This window comes from Gigantopelta aegis, chromosome 6, assembly GCF_016097555.1.
Source record: "Gigantopelta aegis isolate Gae_Host chromosome 6, Gae_host_genome, whole genome shotgun sequence".
Lineage (NCBI taxonomy): Eukaryota > Metazoa > Mollusca > Gastropoda > Neomphalida > Peltospiridae > Gigantopelta > Gigantopelta aegis.
Genome location: NC_054704.1, coordinates 26435924 through 26459437, shown reverse-complemented (window position 1 = coordinate 26459437; position 23514 = coordinate 26435924). Strand labels below are relative to the sequence as shown.

The 23514-nt window shown below is 36.4% G+C and overlaps 1 protein-coding gene across 1 annotated transcript in view; it reads right to left on the bottom strand.

The window, feature by feature from the left end:
• The window catches only part of LOC121374022 (dentin sialophosphoprotein-like), a 78115-nt gene that overhangs the window by 52789 nt on the left and 1812 nt on the right, over positions 1–23514 (bottom strand). The window contains exon 2 of the mRNA XM_041500898.1: positions 8693–8886. Coding sequence (XP_041356832.1) covers positions 8693–8762 — 70 coding nt within the window. The 5' untranslated portion in view covers positions 8763–8886. The remainder of the gene's footprint in view (positions 1–8692; positions 8887–23514) is intronic.

Below are 23514 nucleotides of genomic sequence, written 5' to 3'. Positions count from 1 at the left end.
TCATCCAGTGCTCCCTGCGACAAGATCAAAGAAGCAAACAATGTAACACTGGGCCAAAGATGACACGCGTGCCCCAGCAATGTTTGTTTGTTGTCGACAATTATGGGCACAAATACACGAGGCTGTTACAACAGTTTGACACTGCGAAAGGCAACTTCCCCGATATTTGTGCAACTGCTACAACTAAAACTTCTCTTGAACTTGAAGTATCAATGTTGTGTTTTAAATTAAAATCTCAAGTAACAAAAAATATATCTGAGAAATACAGGTGTATACAGATTCATTTCACAATTCTTTGAAGAACAGTGGAAACCTGGTTACACATGTATATCAAATGTTTAAAAAGATAAATAAAAACAGCAAAAAAATGTATCGGCTATTGGGTGTCAAACAATGGCAAATATGTCTAAATGAATCGATGATCAATATCAGTATAAAAATTCAAGAGTTAAATTAAAACAAAAATTAAAAGAGCTGTGCAAAAAATATAAATTTCAGAGGTACGTAAAATTAAAGTTTTGAATCAATAAAAATTCAAAACAAGTTCAGGATGGATAAATCAAAAGTTTAATGCTTTTTGTTTTCATTTTACAAAAAAAAATGAAAAGAGCATGCATGCTTAAAACACAGTTTGATTTTCTTCGACTCTGCCAAACATTTGTACTTGAAATAATTTATTTTAGTTTCTATAATTATTTTGTGATAGTAAACAAATGTTTTTAAATATTAGCCTAAAAAGACTTGCATCGTCAAACAATACACATGAATCTGTAGTTCTGGAAAAGAAGCTATTTATGATCAATGAGTTAATTCCCTTTCTGCAGAAGATGCAATATATATACTGAGCAGCTGACAAAAATCAATGACTTTTGTGTTTTATATATATATATATATATATATATATATATATATATATATATATATATATATATATATATATATAATGTCTATACATGTACATATATGTATATTAAACTTTGCATTCAATATTTTTTTGCTTTTTATTTATATATACTCTTCAAAAAAAGAAACGCAAAAGGGTACAAATGGGTTATAACTCCGATTTTATGTTTCCTACCGGTTCATGCTTTGTGAATATAAGGTCATTGCATGTCCCAAACACATTCCCACGGTTACATTCGATAAAACGCAGCTACTGTACAATAAAGTTCCAAAATGTGAATATTCGCAAAAACGCAGCCACGTGCAAACCATGTCACCACTGCACGTGCGTTGTCTGCACGTGCAACATGAACACTGACAGTATAAAAGTGCAGGGTGTTCGCTTGCCTGGCCTCTGTATCTGGCCGACAGTTGACAATCCAGGACATGCCACGTCTCAGTGAACCGCAGAGAAACAATGCCATCGGCCGACTAGACGCAGGCGAATCCAGAACGGCTGTTGCCAGGGCATTCCATGTGTCCCCAAGCACCATCTCCAGACTGTGGGACCGTTACCAGCAACATGGATCAACACGTGACCTCCCTAGATCCGGTCGACCACGGGTCACTACCCCCGGGAAGGACCGCTACATCCGGGTACGCCACCTTCGGGAACGATTGACTACTGCCACCTCCACAGCCACAGCAATACCAGGTTTGCGCAGGATATCCGACCAGACCGTACGGAACCGCCTACGTGAGGTAGGAATTCGTGCCAGACGTCCAGTTCGAGGTGTCATCTTAACACCACAACACCGTCGACTCCGACTGCAGTGGTGCCAGATTCATCGACAATGGCCTCAACTGCGATGGAGACAGGTGTGGTTCAGTGACGAGTCCCGATTTCTGCTCCGACGTCATGATGGAAGATGTGCATGTATAGGCGTCGTGGTGAACGTTTATGCGGCAAACTGCGTGCAGGAAGTGGACAGATTCGGCGGGGGTAGTGTCATGGTGTGGGCAGCCATCTCACACACTGGCAGAACTGACCTGGTCCACGTGCAGGGCAACCTGAATGCACAGGGCTACATTGACCAGATCCTCCGGCCACACATCGTTCCAGTTATGGCCAACGCCAATGCAGTGTTCCACATGACAACGCCAGGCCTCACACAGCACGTCTCACAACGGCTTTCCTACAGAACAACAACATTAATGTCCTTCCTTGGCCATCGACATCACCGGATTTGAACCCAATTGAGCATCTATGGGACGAGTTGGACTGACGCCTCCGACAGCGACAACCACAGCCCCAGACCCTGCCCGAGCTGGCAGCAGCCTTGCAGGCCGAGTGGGCCACCATACCCCGGGACGTCATCCGTACTCTGGTTGCTTCAATGGGCAGGCGGTGCCAGGCAGTTGTCAACACACGCGGAGGCCACACCCGGTATTGACTCCAGATGACCTTGACCTTGGTGGTGTGTCCTATCACTTACTCACAATGGACTAGAGTGAATTGTGAACAATCCTGCAACATTTGGTAATTATCGGACTCACCATTCAATAATTAAATCAATTCTCCAAATGTTACGACAATGTGGTTTTGCGTTTCTTCTTTTGAAGAGTATATATATATAATGCACCCTCCCAACAAAAAATAATATTAGAAATGTTTGAAGAAAAAACACTGTTTTGTATCTTAAATTTGCTATTTGAAAGACTGGTCCCAACAAAGATGGCGGACAGTTGGAAAGAATATGTTTTTACCATTGAAATAACAATAAAACAAGTAATTTTTATTATTATTCATCAAACTTATAATGCATTCAAGAACAAAAAACTGCATAATGTTGCATGATGGGGTGTTTTATTTATACTGTGCACAAATTATTGTTACATAATCTGTGAAAGGCTAAGGGTCTGATCAAAATGTATAAGTCGCGGTCGGGCATATTTCCGATCGGAATTTTATACTCCAATTTGTTGCCTCCGTGTATAAGCCGACTCTTTTCTTTTGGAAAGTATTTCTAGACTTCAAAAGTCGGCTAATACACGGCAATATACGGTACAATAAAAGCTCTATGTAATGGAAAAGAAGTGTTTTATTTAACGACGCACTCAACACATTTTATTTACGGTTATATGGCGTCAGACATCTGGTTAAGGACCACACAATTTTTTTTTTTAGAGGAAACCCGCTGTCGCCACATAGGCTACTCTTTTACGACAGGCAGCAAGGGATTTTTTATTTGCGCTTCCCACAGGCAGGATAGCACAAACCATGGCCTTTGTTGAACCAGTTATGGATCACTGGTCGGTGCAAGTGGTTGACACCTACCCATTGAGCCTTGCGGAGCACTCACTCAGGGTTTGGAGTCGATATCTGGATTAAAAATCCCATGCCTCGACTGGGATCCGAACCCAGTACCTACCAGCCTGTAGACCGATGGCCTGCCACGACGCCACCGAGGCCAGTCCTATGTAATGGAGACAAGTTTGCAGAGAATATTGCACAACCTGTTTCATGGTAAAAGTTACATACCGTATATCTTCGCCTGTAAGTCGATCTCGGCTATAAGTCGAGTCCCTAATTTCAAGCCCTGAAAACGTATTTTTTTTATTGACCCGTTTATAAGTCGACCCATGAAAAACAACTTATAAATATTGAAATATTTCTTATTTTCAGCACATGAGAACAATAATGTACAATATTTTGAACAAAAGAAAATTATTTTACACACTTCGGTTTTCAAGTTTGTACATCGCAATATAATCAGACTATTCCAATCAAACTATCATTATTACATAGCATCAAAACTAAAAATATTCCCTTAGTAGAGAGTGAAAGCTGTTTGACTGTTACTGTATGGTACTGTACAGATGGTTTTGTGCACAGACAACAACTTTATTTATAAACACTGACAACAGATCACTACGATAAACTGAAGGTTGGACTATACCAATTCAAATCCCATAGGCGACCATGTTAACGTTTGTGTTTAAAAACACTATATGCAATATATCAACCAAACTGTGACCCATAAATATCAGTACTACAACCCCTACCTCAAAGTATTAACTGCAGAAAATGGTACCTTTCATGGCTCATTTTCGGTATAACCAGATGTTTCTGCAACACCCCTAGTTTCGCACAAAATTTTAGTACTTTTTTTTACAGGTACCCCATACATGTTCCAAGCACAAGGCTACTTGACACGGTGGTACTACATCAAATAAAATTGCATACATTTTTAGCCCAGATGAAACCAATTTTTTTTACAACCAACACACTCACATTTATAACCAATCACAGGACTTGTGGTGTTAACTTCTCTATCATAAGTTCGGTACACCTCGAACTTCGACCCAGCCGGAAATTAATTGGTATAGTGCAACCTTTAGACGGCCTCCACGAAGATAACATACATGTTTTCAAAGGTGGTGAATCATGTGTTTTTTATGACAACCAGGATCTGGTGTCTTCTGACATAAACTGACAACCTCACTGAAACTGTTGTTTCTACAGTGCAACCTAATTTAATGTACACCTCACAAAACACATATATTTTGTACAGTTTTGTACAAATGCAATATGTCATATTTGAACAAATATTTTTTTTTTTAAATAATACTCCTGAAGATATTTATTGTCAGATGTGTGTGTGTGCTCAGCTATATATGTAGAGACAGCATGGTTATATTCAGAGTACCTCAACTCCTTAAACTTATTCCATTGAAACACATGTACTTGACTGACCCCTAGATTATGAAGACCTCAATAGGCACATCAAAGAAATATCAGTATTAAAAAAATACAATGTCTGAGGAAGGGAAAACCAACATGACTGCATCTGTATGAAGTAATGACTTAATGTCCTGCACATCACTGTGGAAGAAAATCCTGTATGCTGAGTGTGGGCATCTTCAAGTTACCATGTGCGGGAATTTCAAATCCATCAGCTATGCAGATTTTCAAATTGGACCATCAAAACCATTGGCAGCCACCAATATTCCTGACTATATTTTTATGTATACCCTACTGTAGTTGGAGGTTTTAAAAATTTGTGATATCTGGAATTATCATGCAGCTTTCGCATATTTATTTTTGATTCATTACTAAAAAAACCTGTTTTTAAGTGACATAATTACCCGAACATCTATTTTATTGCATTATTTTCTAATCCAGATCAATACAATATGTATATTGGATGTATTCCTACAATCTGTAATCCAGCATATCATTTAGCTATTAACATTGGATAATACAGCATTAACAATAAAATAAATCATCAAATTACACCAAGGTAGATAATCAAATCTGGAAAAATTGGTTCCAAATCTAGTATACACTTAAAATACACTTCATGGGAGCAAACTAAGTGATTATTTTAAAAAAAGATTTGATCTGGAGACCTAAAGATATGTTTAACAAGCTTATTGTTATGTATAAATGAGAACAGAAGGCACAATAGTGACAAAAATTTTAATTATGGCTTTGGTAAAAAAATTCTTCAAAGTTAGAAAATGTTTCCCCTAAAACTACAAATGTGTCTAAAATATGACTTAGCACCCTATAAATATGCCAAAAGGACAATAAAAATCAAGGTCTTTAAAAAGTTAAGCTATCAGAAGTACACACATGAAACATTAACTATGTTTATAGAAGTTAAAGACATTATCCCAATATTGGCACATGTTATTTTTAATATAAAAATAAATTGCTATTAAAATCTAAGTTCAGACTGCCTAGATATATTAACATATTTAAGAGCAGTTGTATATGGCAAGTCAAACACCATGTAAATAAGAACATTCAAATCTGTATAGTATGAATTATAGGCCAAAACCAACTTTTCCTCAGTGCTAATTTTTGTTCAAACTCTATTCAGAGCTATGTACAGTAATTATTGTCAAGGTCAAGGTCATTGTGAACTTGCATGGCTGAGTGACGGCTAATTAATCAAATAGTGTAGTTTAATTTAATTAAATCACAAAAATCATAATCTTTTTTATTATGCACTGAATATGTGCTATAGGTTGAACTATACCAATTCAAATCCCATAGGCGACCATGTTAACGTTTGTGTTTAAAAACACTATATGCAATATATCAACCAAACTGTGACCCATAAATATCAGTACCACAACCCCTACCTCAAAGTATTAACTGCAGAAAATGGTACCTTTCATGGCTCATTTTTGGTATAACCAGATGTTTCTGCAACACCCCTAGTTTCGCACAAAATTTTAGTACTTTTTTTTACAGGTACCCCATACATGTTCCAAGCACAACGCTACTTGACACGGTGGTACTACATCAAATAAAATTGCATACATTTTTAGCCCAGATGAAACCAATTTTTTTTACAACCAACACACTCACATTTATAACCAATCACAGGACTTGTGGTGTTAACTTCTCTATCATAAGTTCGGTACACCTCGAACTTCGACCCAGCCGGAAATTAATTGGTATAGTGCAACCTGAACGTATCACGTTTTGCCGCCATATTAATACATGTAAGGAGGATAACTCTGGAAAGTACACTGGTTTTTGTACCAAATGATGTGTGTCCCTATTGTTCTAGTGAACTGCAGAGATCAGTCTATTTTAAGGGAAAGCTCAGTAATATTCATGAAGTTAATCACCGACAAAACATTGTTTGAACAACCATTAATACTAGTGACCAGATTTCAAAATAAACTCAGGCAACAGGTAGTTAGTATTGTTTACATTTTTACTATTAGTGATGACTGTTAATTTAACTAAGTGGACTTGTCTTGGCGTGTGACACTGTGAGTGAGATTGCACGCCTTTTCGCATATCCAAAACCGTTCTAATGCTCCCAAAAATAGGTTATAAAAAATAAATGTGTCAAATTAACATATTTGAGTATAAATACATGGCATACTTCAACAATAAAACTTGTAAAATAATCCCCAAAACAGTAATATTTTTTGGTGAAATATTTTTACCCTCATAAGTCGACCCCCCAAGTTATAAAATAATTTTTGGGTGAAAAAAATTCGACTTATAGGCGAAGATATACAGTAATCTGAATTAACAAAACCATCATAAACATTAAGTTTCATGAATAATTATTACAAAGACAATACAACCCGTTTCAAACTGATATCAATGTAAAAAAAAATACTAAAAATAATGGTCTATTAATGCTTGCAAGACTTCACAAACATGCATTTCCGAGATGTTTTGTTTGTGGGTTTTTTTTTGTTGATGTCTTGTCTCCAGTCCATCCAGTCAGACCAGTGATGTTTATGTTACACATTTTGTAAACAACAAATAATTAAAGACACTTGATTGTTCAGGTCAAGGCAAAAGAATTTATTTTCCTTTTTTTTTTTTCTTTTTTTTTTGTATACCTGTTGGTTAAACAATGTTACACATTTAATTTATAAACATATACATATTTATATATATGTACATATGTATATGCAGAAAGAATACAACAGTTGAAATACACTTGCTTCAACAAATAAAATCCTATATGTCCATATTTAAATAAATACACACTCCAAAAATCAACAAGAAAAAAACCCACAGAAAATTTAATGATATCAGACTGCCAACAGGTAATAAAAAATAACCCTCAGGCTATTTAAATAATACATGTGAAACATGTACACCTTAAAACTACACACTTGGCAATTTTTGGAGTTCTTCTTTAATTTCGTCAACAGAGGTTTAATTTTTTAACGGTGTTTACTCCAAGTTAGTCAAATTTGTTCTAACTTTTAGGTCTATTTGAATAGAACGAAGCTCAAACCAATGGGCTTTCCAATAAGTGCCAACTTTGTCGAACTAGCATCGAAAGCTCTCAGCAAAGTGCACCACCTGCCAAGTTCAACAACTCTGACAGAGTTACTTCCTGCCCCCAGGCAGGTAAAGAGGCCACAAGGATCTGGGGGCTAATGTCACACAGAGTGTAGCAGCATTCTTCCAGGAATCACTACAAACACTTTATTTAGTTTCTTATTTACATGCTTATATATCCCATTACAGTTCAAGCATGCCGTTCTGAGCACTAACATTAGCTATGTGGAGTGTCCAGGACACAAGGTTACTGATGGACAAAGGAAAGGAATATTTTTTTTAATGACACCTCAGTACATTTTTTTTTTTTTTTTTTTTTTTGCTGTTAACTTCAACCTTTTGTCATAAACAGAATGTAATAATGAAATCTTCAAATCAAATAATATAAACTCACTCCACTTCCAGCTTAACTGTCCAGGCCTTTCCCCATGAAAATGCTTACATATGTAACACAAAAATCCTGAGTTCTAATTGTCTACATCCATAAATCCTGAGGTTTTTGTGTAAACTTTTTTTCTAAAAAAACCCATCAATTACATACATGTATGTTTTATTTCATATAGCTGACTTTACAGTATATTCCATTATAAAAAAAAACTACCAAAAAACCCCCAAAATGTTAATAAAATTTCAGAAACTCACAGTTTAACTCAACAGACAGCCGTGATAACTAATTTTAAGGTGTATGTCCAGGACAGTCTGCCTGACTTACAAAAATTAAAATAGCAAGTTAGTACAACCGTAACTGGATATAAACATGATGGCCGTGTCCGGCTTTCTCGCTCTAGGGAAACCCTGGATATAAGCCTATTCTAAGTTCTACATATATTTTAAATAATAATACGTGTTTAAATAAAAATAAGACATAAATACATGTAACTATATCCTACACATTTATACAATACAATGCAATCTTTATTGCAGCCACTGTATGTGTATACTGGCTAAGGGGAAAGTTTCCCATTAAAAACCTACCAGTCGTTTCAGGCACCTCCACCGGTGTGTCCTCATCAGGTGTGAGCATGTCTTCAGATCCTGAAGCCATGATGGCGGTCTAGCCAATGCTCTGGCCTGGATCTGGAGTTGGTGTCCAGTAACTGGACAGGTGTTTCAACGTTTAAGTCAGGTGCATGCTTGGTACCATCCCTGCAGCGTGCAGCATCAGACCACTGGAAGTCAAAGAGTGAAACATAAGGAAAGATGGCAACAATCAAGAAATCAAAGAAAAGTTAAAGTTTGTTTTGTTTACTTTTTAATGATACCACTAAAGAACATTGATTTATTAATCATCGGTTTTTGGATGTCAAACATTTGGTAATTCTGACATACATGTAGTCTTAGAGAGGAAACCCACTACATTTTTTCATTAGTAGCATGGGATCTTTTATATGCACAAGCCCATAGACAGGATAACACATACCATGGCCTTTGATATACCAGTTGTGGTGCAGAGGCTGGACCAAGAAATAGACCAAAGGGTCCATCGACGGGGTATAATGAAAGTATGAATGTTTGATGACACCCCAGCACTAAATTAATCAAATAATGGGGAAAATATTAATGAACTGATGATCAACATCGATTTAAAATTTAAAATAAACACCCAAAACACCAACAAGGAAAAACAATATACAAATAAAACTACATGTATACCTAAACATTTGTTAAAAAAAAAAACCCACTCTTTATCTTTTTTCTTTATATTAAGCCAAACACATTGACAACAGATGTATTATGAATGGTTAGTGGGTGTCTATAGAATGACAGGTTGAATAATATCACTTTCAAAGAAAATAAACTGTGTAGTAGTGATCACTATAGTATGCTGGCCACAAAGACCAGGAGGCTACTAACGAATCATTGTCACTTGAAAAGGACTGGTTGCGTATCAAATTACTACCGTGTACATAGGCCTACTTTCTAATCTACTAGACAGTGTTGAAAGATAAACAATAAAGTCACTGCTACTTTTACCAGTATACATGTACATGTAGCTCAGTCAGTTGAGGTGCTTGATTTGGGAGTTTTCTTGCTCCAACCAGTGCACCACAACTGGTCAAAGGTTGTGGTATGTGCTTTTCTGTCTGTGGGAAAGTGCATATATATAAAAGATCCCTTGCTGCATTAGGAAAAATGTATTGGGTTTCCTCTGATGACTAAGCATCAGAATTACCAAATGTTTGACATCCAATAACCAATGATTAATTAATCAATGTGCTCTAGTGGTGTCATTAAATAAAACAAAACTTTAACTTGTATTGCAAAAGTAACAGAATGTTTTCATTTTTAAAACTATCCTTTACATTACAAATGAAGTAGATGGTTAAGACAGATTATATATGCAAGATGACATTACATACGATAAACACATAAACATGTAAAACATAATACAGTGGACTGTCTAAACCAGATTCATTTGGAACTGACAGAGTGCCGGAGTAGACAGATGTCGTCCAGAGTTACGGTTCCTGCAATACAGTGATCAGAAAATACCACCATAAATAAAATGTCATAGTCACCAAACATTTGGACTATGTGTAAGACATCTGTGAAAGCAAGTCTAAGCAATGCTTGCTTTAGTGTTTGGTATAAACCTAAAAGATACTTGCATTCCTAAAAAACAATGAAAATTAAGATAAACAAAATACGACAGATCATCAGTGAGAAGCGGGACTAGACTTGAATTTTAAAAGTGGAATATTAACATTCACTATGGATACCAACAGTTGACCATAATAAAAATTTGTTCAAACCACAAAGCATTTAAAAACAAGAAGCAGAATAAATAACATTATTTTTATTGATTAACCTCACATGAAATAGGGCTCTAAATTTATATGGGTTTTTGTTTTGTTTTAATGAATGCCACAGTGCTTCATTATTTTAAAGCTGATTAAAGGGTCCATGTGTTTTCAAAATATTAATTACTGGATTCCAGGGATGAGATTTCTGTAGCTAGCATTGTGCATTTATGTAAGTAGTGGCTAAAATATTGATCTTTTATAATACAGTGGACTCTGTCCAAATCAGCATCTGTTTAAACTGTATTTCTGTGTAAACTGGCACAGTTTTTAAGTCCCATGCAGCTACCGTTAATTTATTAGGAATAAAACTCTGCCTAAACCAGAAGCTGTTCATTCGGGATTTCGGATGCAAATTCAAGGACAAATGAATGGTTTATGTAGTAATTAGCTCTTTCTACACCGGGACACAATCTTACCTCTACTGTCGGTCTTTGGTCATCTTTTAAACAATGACAGCAGTTTGCCAGTAATTAGGACACCAAAGTGTTATGAAATAATCACGTCTCTTTGAAGGCTTTTAAACAATGAACCACAAACGATACCTGTTGTAACGGGTTGAAACACAGAAAATCGCAGAGATCAGTGACAGACTATTTTTCAGCTGACACTCGGTAGACTTTGTTAGATAATATATCAATATTTCTTGTACATGTAGATTGCATCTGATAAATGCATTTTAATCTTCAAAGGATAACCATGTGATTTGTATTCTTATACTTTTATCTTATCTGAAGATAAATTCCTTACAGATATATGCATATACATGGTCTCATTGTAACCTGAAATACCAAAAGGATTTTGAAACACCCATGGTCTCACAACACAACAAACAATAACTTCCAAAATGTTTCTTTGGGTCAAGATGTACGCCCATTATATTTACTTTTAAGTCAACAACAGCAACACTAAAGATATTAACATTGTATATCTGCACTTGTAATAGTTGTATGCATAAATTGTAACATGCATCACAAAATCAAATACATTTTAACAGGTGTGCAATTCCAAAGAGAATCTAAAATGTATTCATTGATGAATGTAACACATTATTCGATGTGATGCTTACATACAAATATAAAGTGACCTTTTACGATTGTAAGACAGCTCTATTATACAAAGACATGGTAGATCACATTCATGGAATTTCAAGTATGTTTATTGTTACCCGGATGAATGAATTTTAGAAAGCCAGGTCAGACTGAGGAAAGCGTATGTACATGTGAAAACATATATAACATATCCAACACATGTAATGTCTTTCGCCACATAATTGTGTACATTTCAGTTATTAAAGATTATTATTGTTATTTTAAGAATGTAAAGATGTCTTACAATGGACATACATGTAATTATATATATATCTTTGTGCAGGTGTTAATTTTTGCTACACATACCAGTACTTACACATTTTGTACATACAAATTTATGCATTATGTATATGAATATTATATACATGTATGTCCATGCATGATTGTTAATGTGTAGACAATTCAATTAAATTATACTAGCTAGTACTCACTAATCCAGTCAAAAACATTTGCTAGTGAAATATTACGACAGGACAGATTTGCTAAAAAAAAATTATGTCCACATAGACACACTTAGATGGTTGAAATTTTAATTAATAATATACATATATACCGAACTACACACGAGTTGTTTTCCCATGTAACTTATTGCGTAAGTTTATAGTGCTCAGGAATATAAATCACGAGACCGCATAGTGGCCGAGTGGTATAAATCTTGTGCACTATTTAAACGAGAACAATAAGTAACATGGGAAAACAACTGGCATGTAGTTCTATATTTATTACATACATTACACCGCAGTGGAAGAGATACCCATGTGATATTTATCGTCTCTTCACATTGTGGAATACGTTTTTTGAAAGGTCATGACCTCCGATCACGTGAGCAACGGTGTCACACAGTACAACTCTGCACAGATGCTTTGCAGAAAAAGTGCACATGGTTCTTTCGATTCATATTTCTAAATTGGAAAAATACTTCCTGTTAATTCTTATAATTAATATTAGAAGCATAATTTTAACAAACTATATATTTGAATAATTTAGTTTAGCCTTGAATATGTTTATACCAGAGTAGGAATGCAAAGTTTCATTAATAAATAGCTAAATAAAGTAGCCACATGACATCATTTGGTAAGCGAAGTCATTTTCTCTGTATTTAATCCGTGCATTTTCATTCATTGATGTGCAGTGTAATAAATAAAATGCTATACTCATTCCCATGTGAGACTGTTTATATTACAACTCGTGTGTTTTTAATCATACATCAGTCGATTTCACTTGTGATGTACAATTAAAATACACTCGTTGTAATATAAACGGTTTCACACAGAAACTTGTTTAGTATTCTCTATGTACCACCTTTCTATACATAACCACATTTTATTAAATAATACAACTTATTTTGTCTGGAAAGTTAGCTGAATTTTGTGGAATTAACAGAAAACTGAGCATCCTATGCTAGTGACATGACATCATTCCCGTGAACAAGTAACTATGTATGCAAGAATTTGTATTACACATATATGTTTAATAAAATATTGTTTTTATTGTATGAATCATCATGCCAGTGACCTTCACCTTTAGAGTAGTTTCACTTAAAATTTAGTACAATTGAAAACTTAAACACTTAAGATGCAGTTAAAAATACTGGTATATTATGTTTGTACGTGTAGCAAGTGGATTATCACTAATTCATGGTCTTGCTTCTAAAACTACCAAAGTATCTGTGTCAGAATAATGCTAAGATAACCCAAAGTAAACAGACAAACATGGCTGTGTGTAAATACTGTGAGCAAAGAAACACTGATAATCTGAAACACGGTAGCGGACATTCCCTGAACATCAAGATGAAAATCAGAACCGACAAGGGTATCACTGAGCTACATGAAATGCACGTCAGGAGTTTGATGGAGAAGCCCACAAATTATTGAAGGTGTTATATGAACTGATATGGAAGACATGGCCCGGACAAGGAATTTTTTAATGTGCAGTAATGCATAAAAATAGGTCACAGTGACCTAGTCAATGTACATGAGACACAGCTATCCCACGTTGTATTTGCATACAAGGTTTGATAATCGTATATGAATTGATAAGAAAAATATGCTACTGAAAGAAAAGTATACAGATGGACAGAACCATACCATAATACGACCAATCAAAGACAGGCATATAAAAATGCAACCAATAAAAACACAAATAGAGAACATTATGCATTAAAGTATTAATTTTTATACCATTCTCCATTCTGTTTTTTGTTTTGTTAAGTTTACCAGTAAAGCAACAAATAAAAATGCACTGGTCTCATAGAACAAAATCTGTTCTTTGATTTGAAATAGTGCCTACAACATACATTACAATATATAGTGAAACTTCTCAAGACCGGACCTTCTGTAAAGCAGAATTCCTTCAAAACCGGACATTTTACAGTCCCTTTTTAAAATCCAGTACATAATTTAACCTCTTTAAACCATATCCCTCTTAAAACCAGACATATGTCTTGGTACCAAGGGTCTCCAGTTTAGAGAGGTTTTACTGTACATGTATATACACGTATGCACATGTAGTAATTATTGTGTGTGCGTATATGAAGATACATGTACATGTGTTTGTACAGGTTTATTATGCTATGTTAAGTGTTTTATGCCAGTTGTACACTTGACATTTTTAACACTACTATGCACATACAGGTATGTATGTTTCCAAATCCTCGTTTCATTTATGTCACTTTTGTAAACATCAGGATCAACAGACAGAAAATTTAATATTTGCCTTTCAGCTAATTTAGATTTCTGAACACCCAACTGCCAAGATTATGTATATAATATATACACAGGTCTGTATACATACATGTATATATATAACTAATGATCAACTGACCATGGAATGTATCTGTAATGTAACTAAAAATGATTCTTCTGCTGGAAATAAAAATAATAAATTATGTCTTGTACATTTTACATGGCCATGTGCATATAAACTATTGTCTATGCCCAACCTCGAGTTGTAAAATTTACAATGCATGCACTATTTTTATTGTAGATGTGTATGCACTGCAAATACCAATGGCTGTTCACAAAATGTACACATTATGAACAAGCACTAAGGTGTGTACTTCGTCTTGTGGTAAAACCATATCACAATATTAATCAAGTTTACCGTACCTGTAGCCTACTGGAAAATTTCAGACAGTAAATACATGGGATATTTTGACCAAAAAGTAAAATATATATGCAGCACTGAAATGTTAATGACACCTCAGTACAATGTTTAATTAGTGACTATTAGGCCAACAGAATAACTGTAATGTACATAGCATGTGTTTACACACAGAGGATAGCATGTAAGATGGTCACCGATATAAGGACCAGACCCCGGTAATACAAAGCACTCGTAACAATTACATCAGCCATACGCCACACATTATGGTGCAAGTCTGACGTAAGTGTTACGAGTGCTTTATGTTACAGGGGCCCTGTAGTGGTGGAGCACTACACCATCTGCCCTGGGTCAAACCACTGGTCATATCAGAGACAGGACCCAGGGTCCACAAGCCTGAACCTAGTGAATGTGGGCATCAATCAATTATTTTATTGTATGTAAGGCCATAAGTCTATATACCGGTAGACAAGAACTCATGAATGTGGGCAAGTAAAAGCATTTGGACTTTGGAGCACTACACTCACTACCGACCTCGGTTAGGCTGCTAGTGCTCCCTTGCACTTGCAAGCACGGGCGGTCCCTTCTCCCACCCACCAGATCCCTTTTTCTGTCCTGGATAGAGGAGTCGGCCAAGGCCAGCATCTGCTCCCTTGACAGGTGTGCGCTACAACAGCTTGTTCTAAATGTACAAATAAAACCCTGTGACCAGACTTGACCTGGAGCTCTACAATATACAAAGAACAAGAACTGGAACTGGAACTGGAAATCCCTACAAAAGATCTGTCCAATGATGGAGAATGAAAGAAAGAAATGTTTTATTTAACGACGCACTCAACACATTTTATTTATGGTTATATTGCGTCAGACATATGGTTAAGGACCACACAGATTTTTTTAGAGGAAACCCGCTGTCGCCACATAGGCTACTCTTTTATGACAGGCAGCAAGGGATCTTTTATTTGCGCTTCCCACAGGCAGGATAGCACAAACCATGGCCTTTGTTGAACCAGTTATGGATCACTGGTCGGTGCAAGTGGTTTACACCTACCCACTGAGCCTTGTGGAGCACTCACTCAGGGTTTGGAGTCGGTATCTGGATTAAAAGTTCCATGCCTCGACTGGGATCCGAACCCAGTACCTACTAGCCTGTAGACCGATGGCCTGCCACGACGCCACCGAGGCCGGTGATGGAGAATGAATCCATGACCTATTAATCACTGCACTTTCAGACAAGCACCTTTTATCTTCAATCAGTTACATTCTGCTCATGAATGTTCAATTGGTGCTGTTTACATACTTCAGTGTTCTCGCTGCTCCATTTAAGCAGGGCGCCCCGCCCTGCTATTCCATTTTGCCGCCCTCCTTTCACGTTCCCCACCCTCCTTTATTTTTGAGCCCCCCTCTTTATTTTCCAGCACCTATCTCCACTATTTCCAAATGCACACTTTTTACCACACAAAAAACAACGATCAGTCTGCACACTGGACATCAAAGGAAACAAGCTGCGTTGTGTACGAAAAAGTAATTGACGAGACATTTACAACAGTTACTGTAACGTAATTTAACAGTATTTTTAACAGCCTCTATTTTGTCCAATATCTGTATCCATTTGTATGTTTGATAGACTCAATAAAAGTTATATTTTATGTGAGTAATGAAAACATTTTATTTTTTATGGATTTGGCAATCTTCAATTGAAAAAAACCCTCTTATTTGGCGCCAAATTTGTCACGTGATCAGAACTTGTCATTCTGTCTTTTGTTTCCACTAACTATCGTTTGATATTTTGTCCTCAGTTGCAGATATAATTGGTTGTAACTGATGATTTTTACTTTCTGTCATTCTGTTTATTCAGCAGTTCTTTATAAAATATTGTAAACTTTTCATTTTGGGGGGATATGAATGCTTATATCAACAACGGAAGTGGTAGTGTTTATCATTAAAATCATTTATCTTGAGTGCCAAATAATATATACACCGCCTTTACAAAAACGAAACTAATATTTTATCACAGTGATCGATTCATTCGATGAAGATGGAAATAACAAAAATGTATCCGACATTAGGAGATCACTTTACAAACATCTTTATTGTTTTTCATATATCTTGAAATCTTTATTAAAAATAATAATATTAAAACTTTGATCGGCCCACCAAAACCGGAACTGCCCGTGAATGTCAGACCGATATCATCTTCGTTTCAATTAAGTCTGCTTGTATTTCGTATTTATAAACCTTTTTGCACTTTTTTGTAGGCAAAATGTTTTTTCACAAAGTCTACCAACACACAACAATATGGTAACCAAACTACTCCCCCCATCTTTTTTTTTTTTTTTTTTTTTTTGCTTTTCGTTTATTGGTGGGGGGGGGTGGGTTGAAGGGTGTGGTGCCGAGCGGCCGCCTCCTTTAATTTTCACCCAGCAAGAACACTGTACTTACAAAATAGAACACACGTTTGCACATGTAAACACGCACATACACACACACACACTTAAGTGATCATCAATTTAACAAGATATCTTCAAGATGGCAACTGACAGCTGGAAAAGTAAATTACAGGTTCACCTTTACTCAAGTATTGGCAAAATTATACGCTTGCGAAGTAAGTTTGCCTTAACAAAAGACTGTTTATTGATTGAAAGCCAATGGAATTTCAGAGCAAATACACCCTAAATACAATGGCCATCTAGATAATAGTGACAGTTGATCCTTTTCATTGTTAGCCGGCCGCATCCAAGAGTAAATATTTTCAAATGAACATCTCAAACTGGAGTATTTTTTTAAAGCTGAAACGGTGCATAACCTAGTAAATACTAGGTCATAGGAATCAAGACTGTGGTCTCCAGTGACACATACTGAATGTAAAATCAGATCTGGCCATCAGAGAATAGACCGTTTTACAGAAATCTTTTGCACTATATATTATCCCAAATATTTCTTTATTGTCAAGTCTTTTTCCTTAAATCTTCTTCAAGACCTTTTAGACAATGCATGTACATTATCCCAGCTATGTCTTTATTGTTCGGTTGTTTTTCTTAAATGTGTTATAGAAATGAACTCAAGGTGAGACAATAACATATTGTGTATATCTTTTATATATATATATATCTAAATGTATGCATGATACACATGTACATTACATATATATATTTTTTAGTTTTATACTAATTGTGCACCCAATAGCTGATGTGTATACATTTCATACTGGGGTGTTGTTAAACTTTCAGTGACACTAATTCAAGTAATCATTCATTTGGTTCAGTATTTCTGGTGTTATTTAAGAGTTCAGTTCGGTTCAATGCAAATTGACACATGCACCATTAGTAGGTTAGTAGGAATCATTGACAATAAATATTTTTTTATAAATTAAAAAAACCCCCAAAAACCCTGACAAACTTGACATTCCTGCCTTTGTAAGATGTTTCCAACTAACAGTCATGTAATTAGTCATTTTAAAAAGTTCCATTATTGAGAGATATGTTACAAAGACAGCAAATTTAAGAAAATTTCATTAAAAAGTAAACATATTCTACCTGTATAATTGGGGAGGGGGAATTAATTGGGAGATTTTTTATTAGGATTCATCAAAGACTTCTTTCTTTTTAAAATTTTGCATAAATTTTATTTGAGAAAAATTATCATGTTTTAGACATTTACCAATTACTGCTACTCCTGAAAGATTTGTCACTTTTACTATGCAAATATAACAAGTTTCAGAGAACGCTTCAACAAGGTGGCTGTTAACAGTGCTATAAAACAAAGACACAACACGACTGTAAATTGTGTTTGCCATCTTGTTTAATTAACATGTTTGGCAAATAACAACAAACTACATGTACACACACAAAAAAACTCTAAGATAAGAATAGTTCTAGTTTACACGCATTTACTTCATTCAATTTCCTCATGTGCAACTTCCTGTAAAATTAGATACAAAACAACATATTATATACTTCTGGTTTTAAATGCTGCACTTGTTGATAATTATGTTTAGTTTTTTCCTGACAATGTCAACATTTGGTTGATGAAATGTTCAAAATTTCAGACATTTTTTATTACAAAATAAAATGAAGTGATATTTACAAGCCAAGCAAGACAGTACAATGTACATACATCATACTAATACATGATACAGATCTAGCTAAGAAAAATCACCATGGTGAAACATGACAACAGTGATTGATTACTTGTATTAATTTTAAAGTTATATTGAATACAGTTGTAAACATGTAGTTGTTGAGAAAGACTATATCAACAGACAGACAGACAGACAGACAGACAGGATTAAAGAGGTTGAAGGACAGACTGACAGTGTAGTCATATTTATTGTAGGCATATTCATGTAGGCATGATTTTCTTATGTGTTGACACCTAATAGCTTTTGATTAAATAATGCACAGGGATGTTGTTAAACAAACATTCCTTTCATATAATGAAACACTGAACAATGCAGGTTTGTATAAGATTGACTTTATATGGCAAATGAGAAAGAAAAAAAAAATCAATTCTCAAGAAAGAGTCACAATTAAATTAGATTAAACTGGGACAAACAATGTGATATTTCAGTTTCAGCATAAAGCTTTAATTTCAACATGACTTAACAAATATTCACACATACATGTACATGTATATACAGTTAACTCCTGTTGGCTCGAACCCCGTCGGTGCTCGAGAAAGTGTTCGACCCATCGGGTAGTTCGATCGAACCATTCAGTCAACATCGGACATTTCTGTAACATCAGTTAGAAAGTTGAATTAGATACAAATTGTGTAATACACGTAAATGCACTGAAATCAAATAAATAAATGGCAAATTCTTAATCTGTATTTACATGAATTTACTACTGAACAATTTGAATATTTCAACAATAAAAAACGCAGCACTGTCCACTTTTCAAAAATGTAGTCGTGCACTAATTGTTTGATTGGTATCACAGTTCATCTAACAGTTGCAGTAACATTAGCTGTACTTGAAAGATCATTACCGATAGTCGTTAACAAACATGACAAGTGTGGTGACAAAAGGATTGCATAGCTAGTGCTGCGATTCCCCAATTCATCTATGTCTGCGTCGTCAAATAAAACATTTCTTTCTTTCTTTCTATAGTTCGTTCCGCCTAAATAATTAATCAGAAAGTTATAATAACCAACTGCGCAAGCGCAGTAATTGTTAGTCCTGTTTGCCGGTTTGCCATAAGGCCAAATAAAAAAAAAGAGTTGGTGATTGTCCCCACCCGTACCTGAAAAATGCGCCCGCCCCAGAAATTATTTTATTTTTTAGTTTGTTAAAAACTGTTAAAAATGTGTCGAGATAGCAGCAATTCAACTTTCGTAAGCACCGTAACGGGTTAAACCATCACCAGGTCCATCTGGCAGCCAGTGAAGGAACTACAACATCCAGGCGCATGCGCTGTTGACTGCTACTCCTGGTCTCCAGGGTTTTATAAAGTTTTTCACAGAAAAAAAAAAAACAACCTCCCCTCCTCCCACCCTGGTTTGTGTGATCAAAAGGACGATCACCAACTCTTTTCTTCTTTTTTTTGGCCTAATTGATATTTGATGGATCACCAGTTCGAGGGAAATATAGCTATTAACATAGATGGGACCGACAATTTAGTTCGAGCGAAGGCTTATAGTCGACCCTGGACGTGTTCGACCCTTCAGCAGTTAATATAAATGTTTACTGAACAAAAATCTCAGGACTTCGTTTTTGGTTAGAGCGTTGCAGTGTGATCGACCCTTCCGAGGTCGAGCCAACGAGATTCTACTGTACAACCAAACACAGACACCCACAAACATGCACATACAAATGTATACAACACACACAAACACATATGCATGCATGCACACAGACACACACACAGACATATGTAGGCCTACATCTCCAAGAAGACCACACAAATTGAAAGACCTACATGTATGTAAGTATAGAGATCCTCAAATTCAAGCCGTGTTTGTCCTGTCAGTATTGCACTTTAAACCTGGGATTAACATGATCTGACGCGGGCTGACCTTTAAAGCTGTTAATTGAGGAGGAGAAACAAGACTGATTACTGGAGCCGGTGCTTGTGCAACCGGAAATTTAATTTTCTCTGGTCAGCAATGAAGGTTTCTTTGTAAGCACAAGTTTGATGAAGTTGAGAGCAATATATCTAAAGCTGCTAGAAAAAAAGCCATTGATCATGATCATAGACGTACATCACTTGGCATTCTGAACTGGGATTCACTCTGACAGTGAATTACTGAATCAATGAAGACAGCTAGAACTCAGTTTATTAAGAAAGCCTACTGATTTGGCAACAGAATCCTGTTAATTGTTGGATGTCAATGTAATAATAAACGACATACATTACATGCATGATAATAAGTCTAGAACTCAAATAAAGAGTAAGTTAACAAGACTCTACAATAACTTTCATCAACTTGGCCTACAGGACAACCGTCTATCCTTTACAAATTACATACACATGACATTAGGTTGTTTCATCTTGCTTCAAATGGGGTAGAGTTTAGTTTTCCGTGTTGGGTTTTTTTTATAAGAGAGGGTTAGGTGCCATAAATATATGTGCATTGTGCAGGTTAGTCAAAAATTGTATTTAAGTAAAAAGTAAATGAAATAATTATTCAACATTTGTAATGCTCTTTTAACATTAACAAATGTATGTTAACAAGTTAGTGATCAATTAAAACAAGGCTGAAATATTTGTAGATTTTTTTTTAATTATATCGATGAAAGATTAACATACAAGAGTACAAATTACATGAATTAAAAAAATCTGTTTTAAACACATCACTGAACCCCCAGCCAGTAATGCTATGCTTATCTGCACTCACTAAACACAGCTGCCTACTTTGTGCAGCCTCCTACGTTCACTTCCAAATATACTACTCAAAAGAATGTAAGGGTCAAAAATTTATAACCAAATAAGTTTCAGAGTGTATTAGATTGATGATGTAAACTACACCAAAAATTTAATTTATTGTTCCATATTTACAAAAAAACACAAATAAACGTCACTGTATACAAGAAGGTCACATGACATGCTGTCAAAGTTGAACGTTGTCAAACATGGTCACACATTAGAACATTCGTTTAATAGTGTTGAAGGCGCGAATACTCTCGAAACACATCGTTGCCTCATGCGTTACACATCTGAAGAACTCTTGGGGAATGGCCTGGGGGGCACTGTGCCATAAATGACCCAGACCATGAAGGTTGGCCGGAGGGGCATGGTTATCTCGAACACTCCTGCCTAATTCGTCCCAGGCGTTCTCATTGGGGCCAAGTCAGTTGAATATGATGGCCAATCCATCTGGCGATACCTTGTTGTTCAGGAAGTCCGTTGCCACTCTGGCACGGTGGGGTCTGGCATTGTCATCCTGCAGAATGCCCCGCCGCCAATCTGCTTGGCCTGGGAGAGGGGCATGGGCCGGATAATCTCATTCGATAGCGGATTCCATTCAGATTTGCCATTCCACCACATAGAGGGGGGTCCTGTGGTCTAGAGATGGGGCCCCACACCATGACGCTGCCACCACCGAACCGGGACATTGTCTAAGTGAACATCAGCGAAGCGCTCCCCAGGACGTCTGAGACACGTTGCCGACCGTCGTTGAACTGGAGACTAAACCTGGCTCATCAGTGAACATCACTCGACCCCACTGAACACGTTGCCACCGCAGATGAAGCGCACCAGTGACGTCTGGCTGTTCTGTGACGTGGTAGGAGTGGTGGTCGAACAGCCTGGCGACGGCAGCGTAGATTATTGGCTCTCAGACGATTGCGTATGGTTTGATCAGACACTCGAGTTCCAGTCGCAGTCCGCAGATTGTCACGTAATCGGCGTGCAGTGGTTGTGCGTTGACGTAGAGCCATATTGGTGATGTAGCGGTCCTCTCTATTTGTAGTGCTTCTGGGTCTTCCCGAACGTGGACGATTTCGAACAGAATTCGTTGCTTGGTACCGTTGCCACAGTAGGCCAACGACACTCTGACTGACACCAAGTCTCAGAGCAACATTTCTTTGCGTATTGCCATCCTGAAGACAAGCAATAGCCCTTCCTCGATCTTCGATAGTCAGTTGACGTCGTACCATTGTCGAATTTGGAGTGTGCACCGTACACGAACGCAAGCTCCAATTATACGGAAATTCAGCACCGGGGACATGGAATACACATGCAAAGCGTGCAAATGAAGCACTTTGTGAAAAAGCAAGTTATGGGCACTTAGCAGACCTTTCGCTTTCGCCCTAATTTACGTGCAAATGTAAGCATGTTTTCGCCATTAGAACTAGTCGACAGTGTCAATGACAGTGGATTTTAATTCATTGATGGGTTGCTTAGACCCACTTTCGTCAAAATGGAACAATACCATGCGTGACATTATGGTCTAGCTAATATAATTGACATTCAGAAAATAATGTCGAAAATATCGTCTGACCCTTAAATTCTTTTGAGTAGTATATAACGAACACAGAGCCCTATATATTATATTATGTACCTGTAGTGGGGCCCACGTAATATGACAACTATGAATACATTCATACATGTACAATAACCTAGACTGAATGGGTGGATGGGTAGATGGATGCAGGCATCTGATTGGGGGGGGGGGAGGGGGGGGGGTGTTCAGGCAGGGTTTCTGCCAGAGAGAAATATGGGTATGGCACCATACCAAAATGTTGTTGCAGATTTAATTTTTTCAAGTTAATCTTTTGACAAAATTAATTACTCTTATCATTACTGTATGATTTTCTTAACCCTAACCCTAAACTTTTCCCATTTTCTTTCTGGAGGTTGGG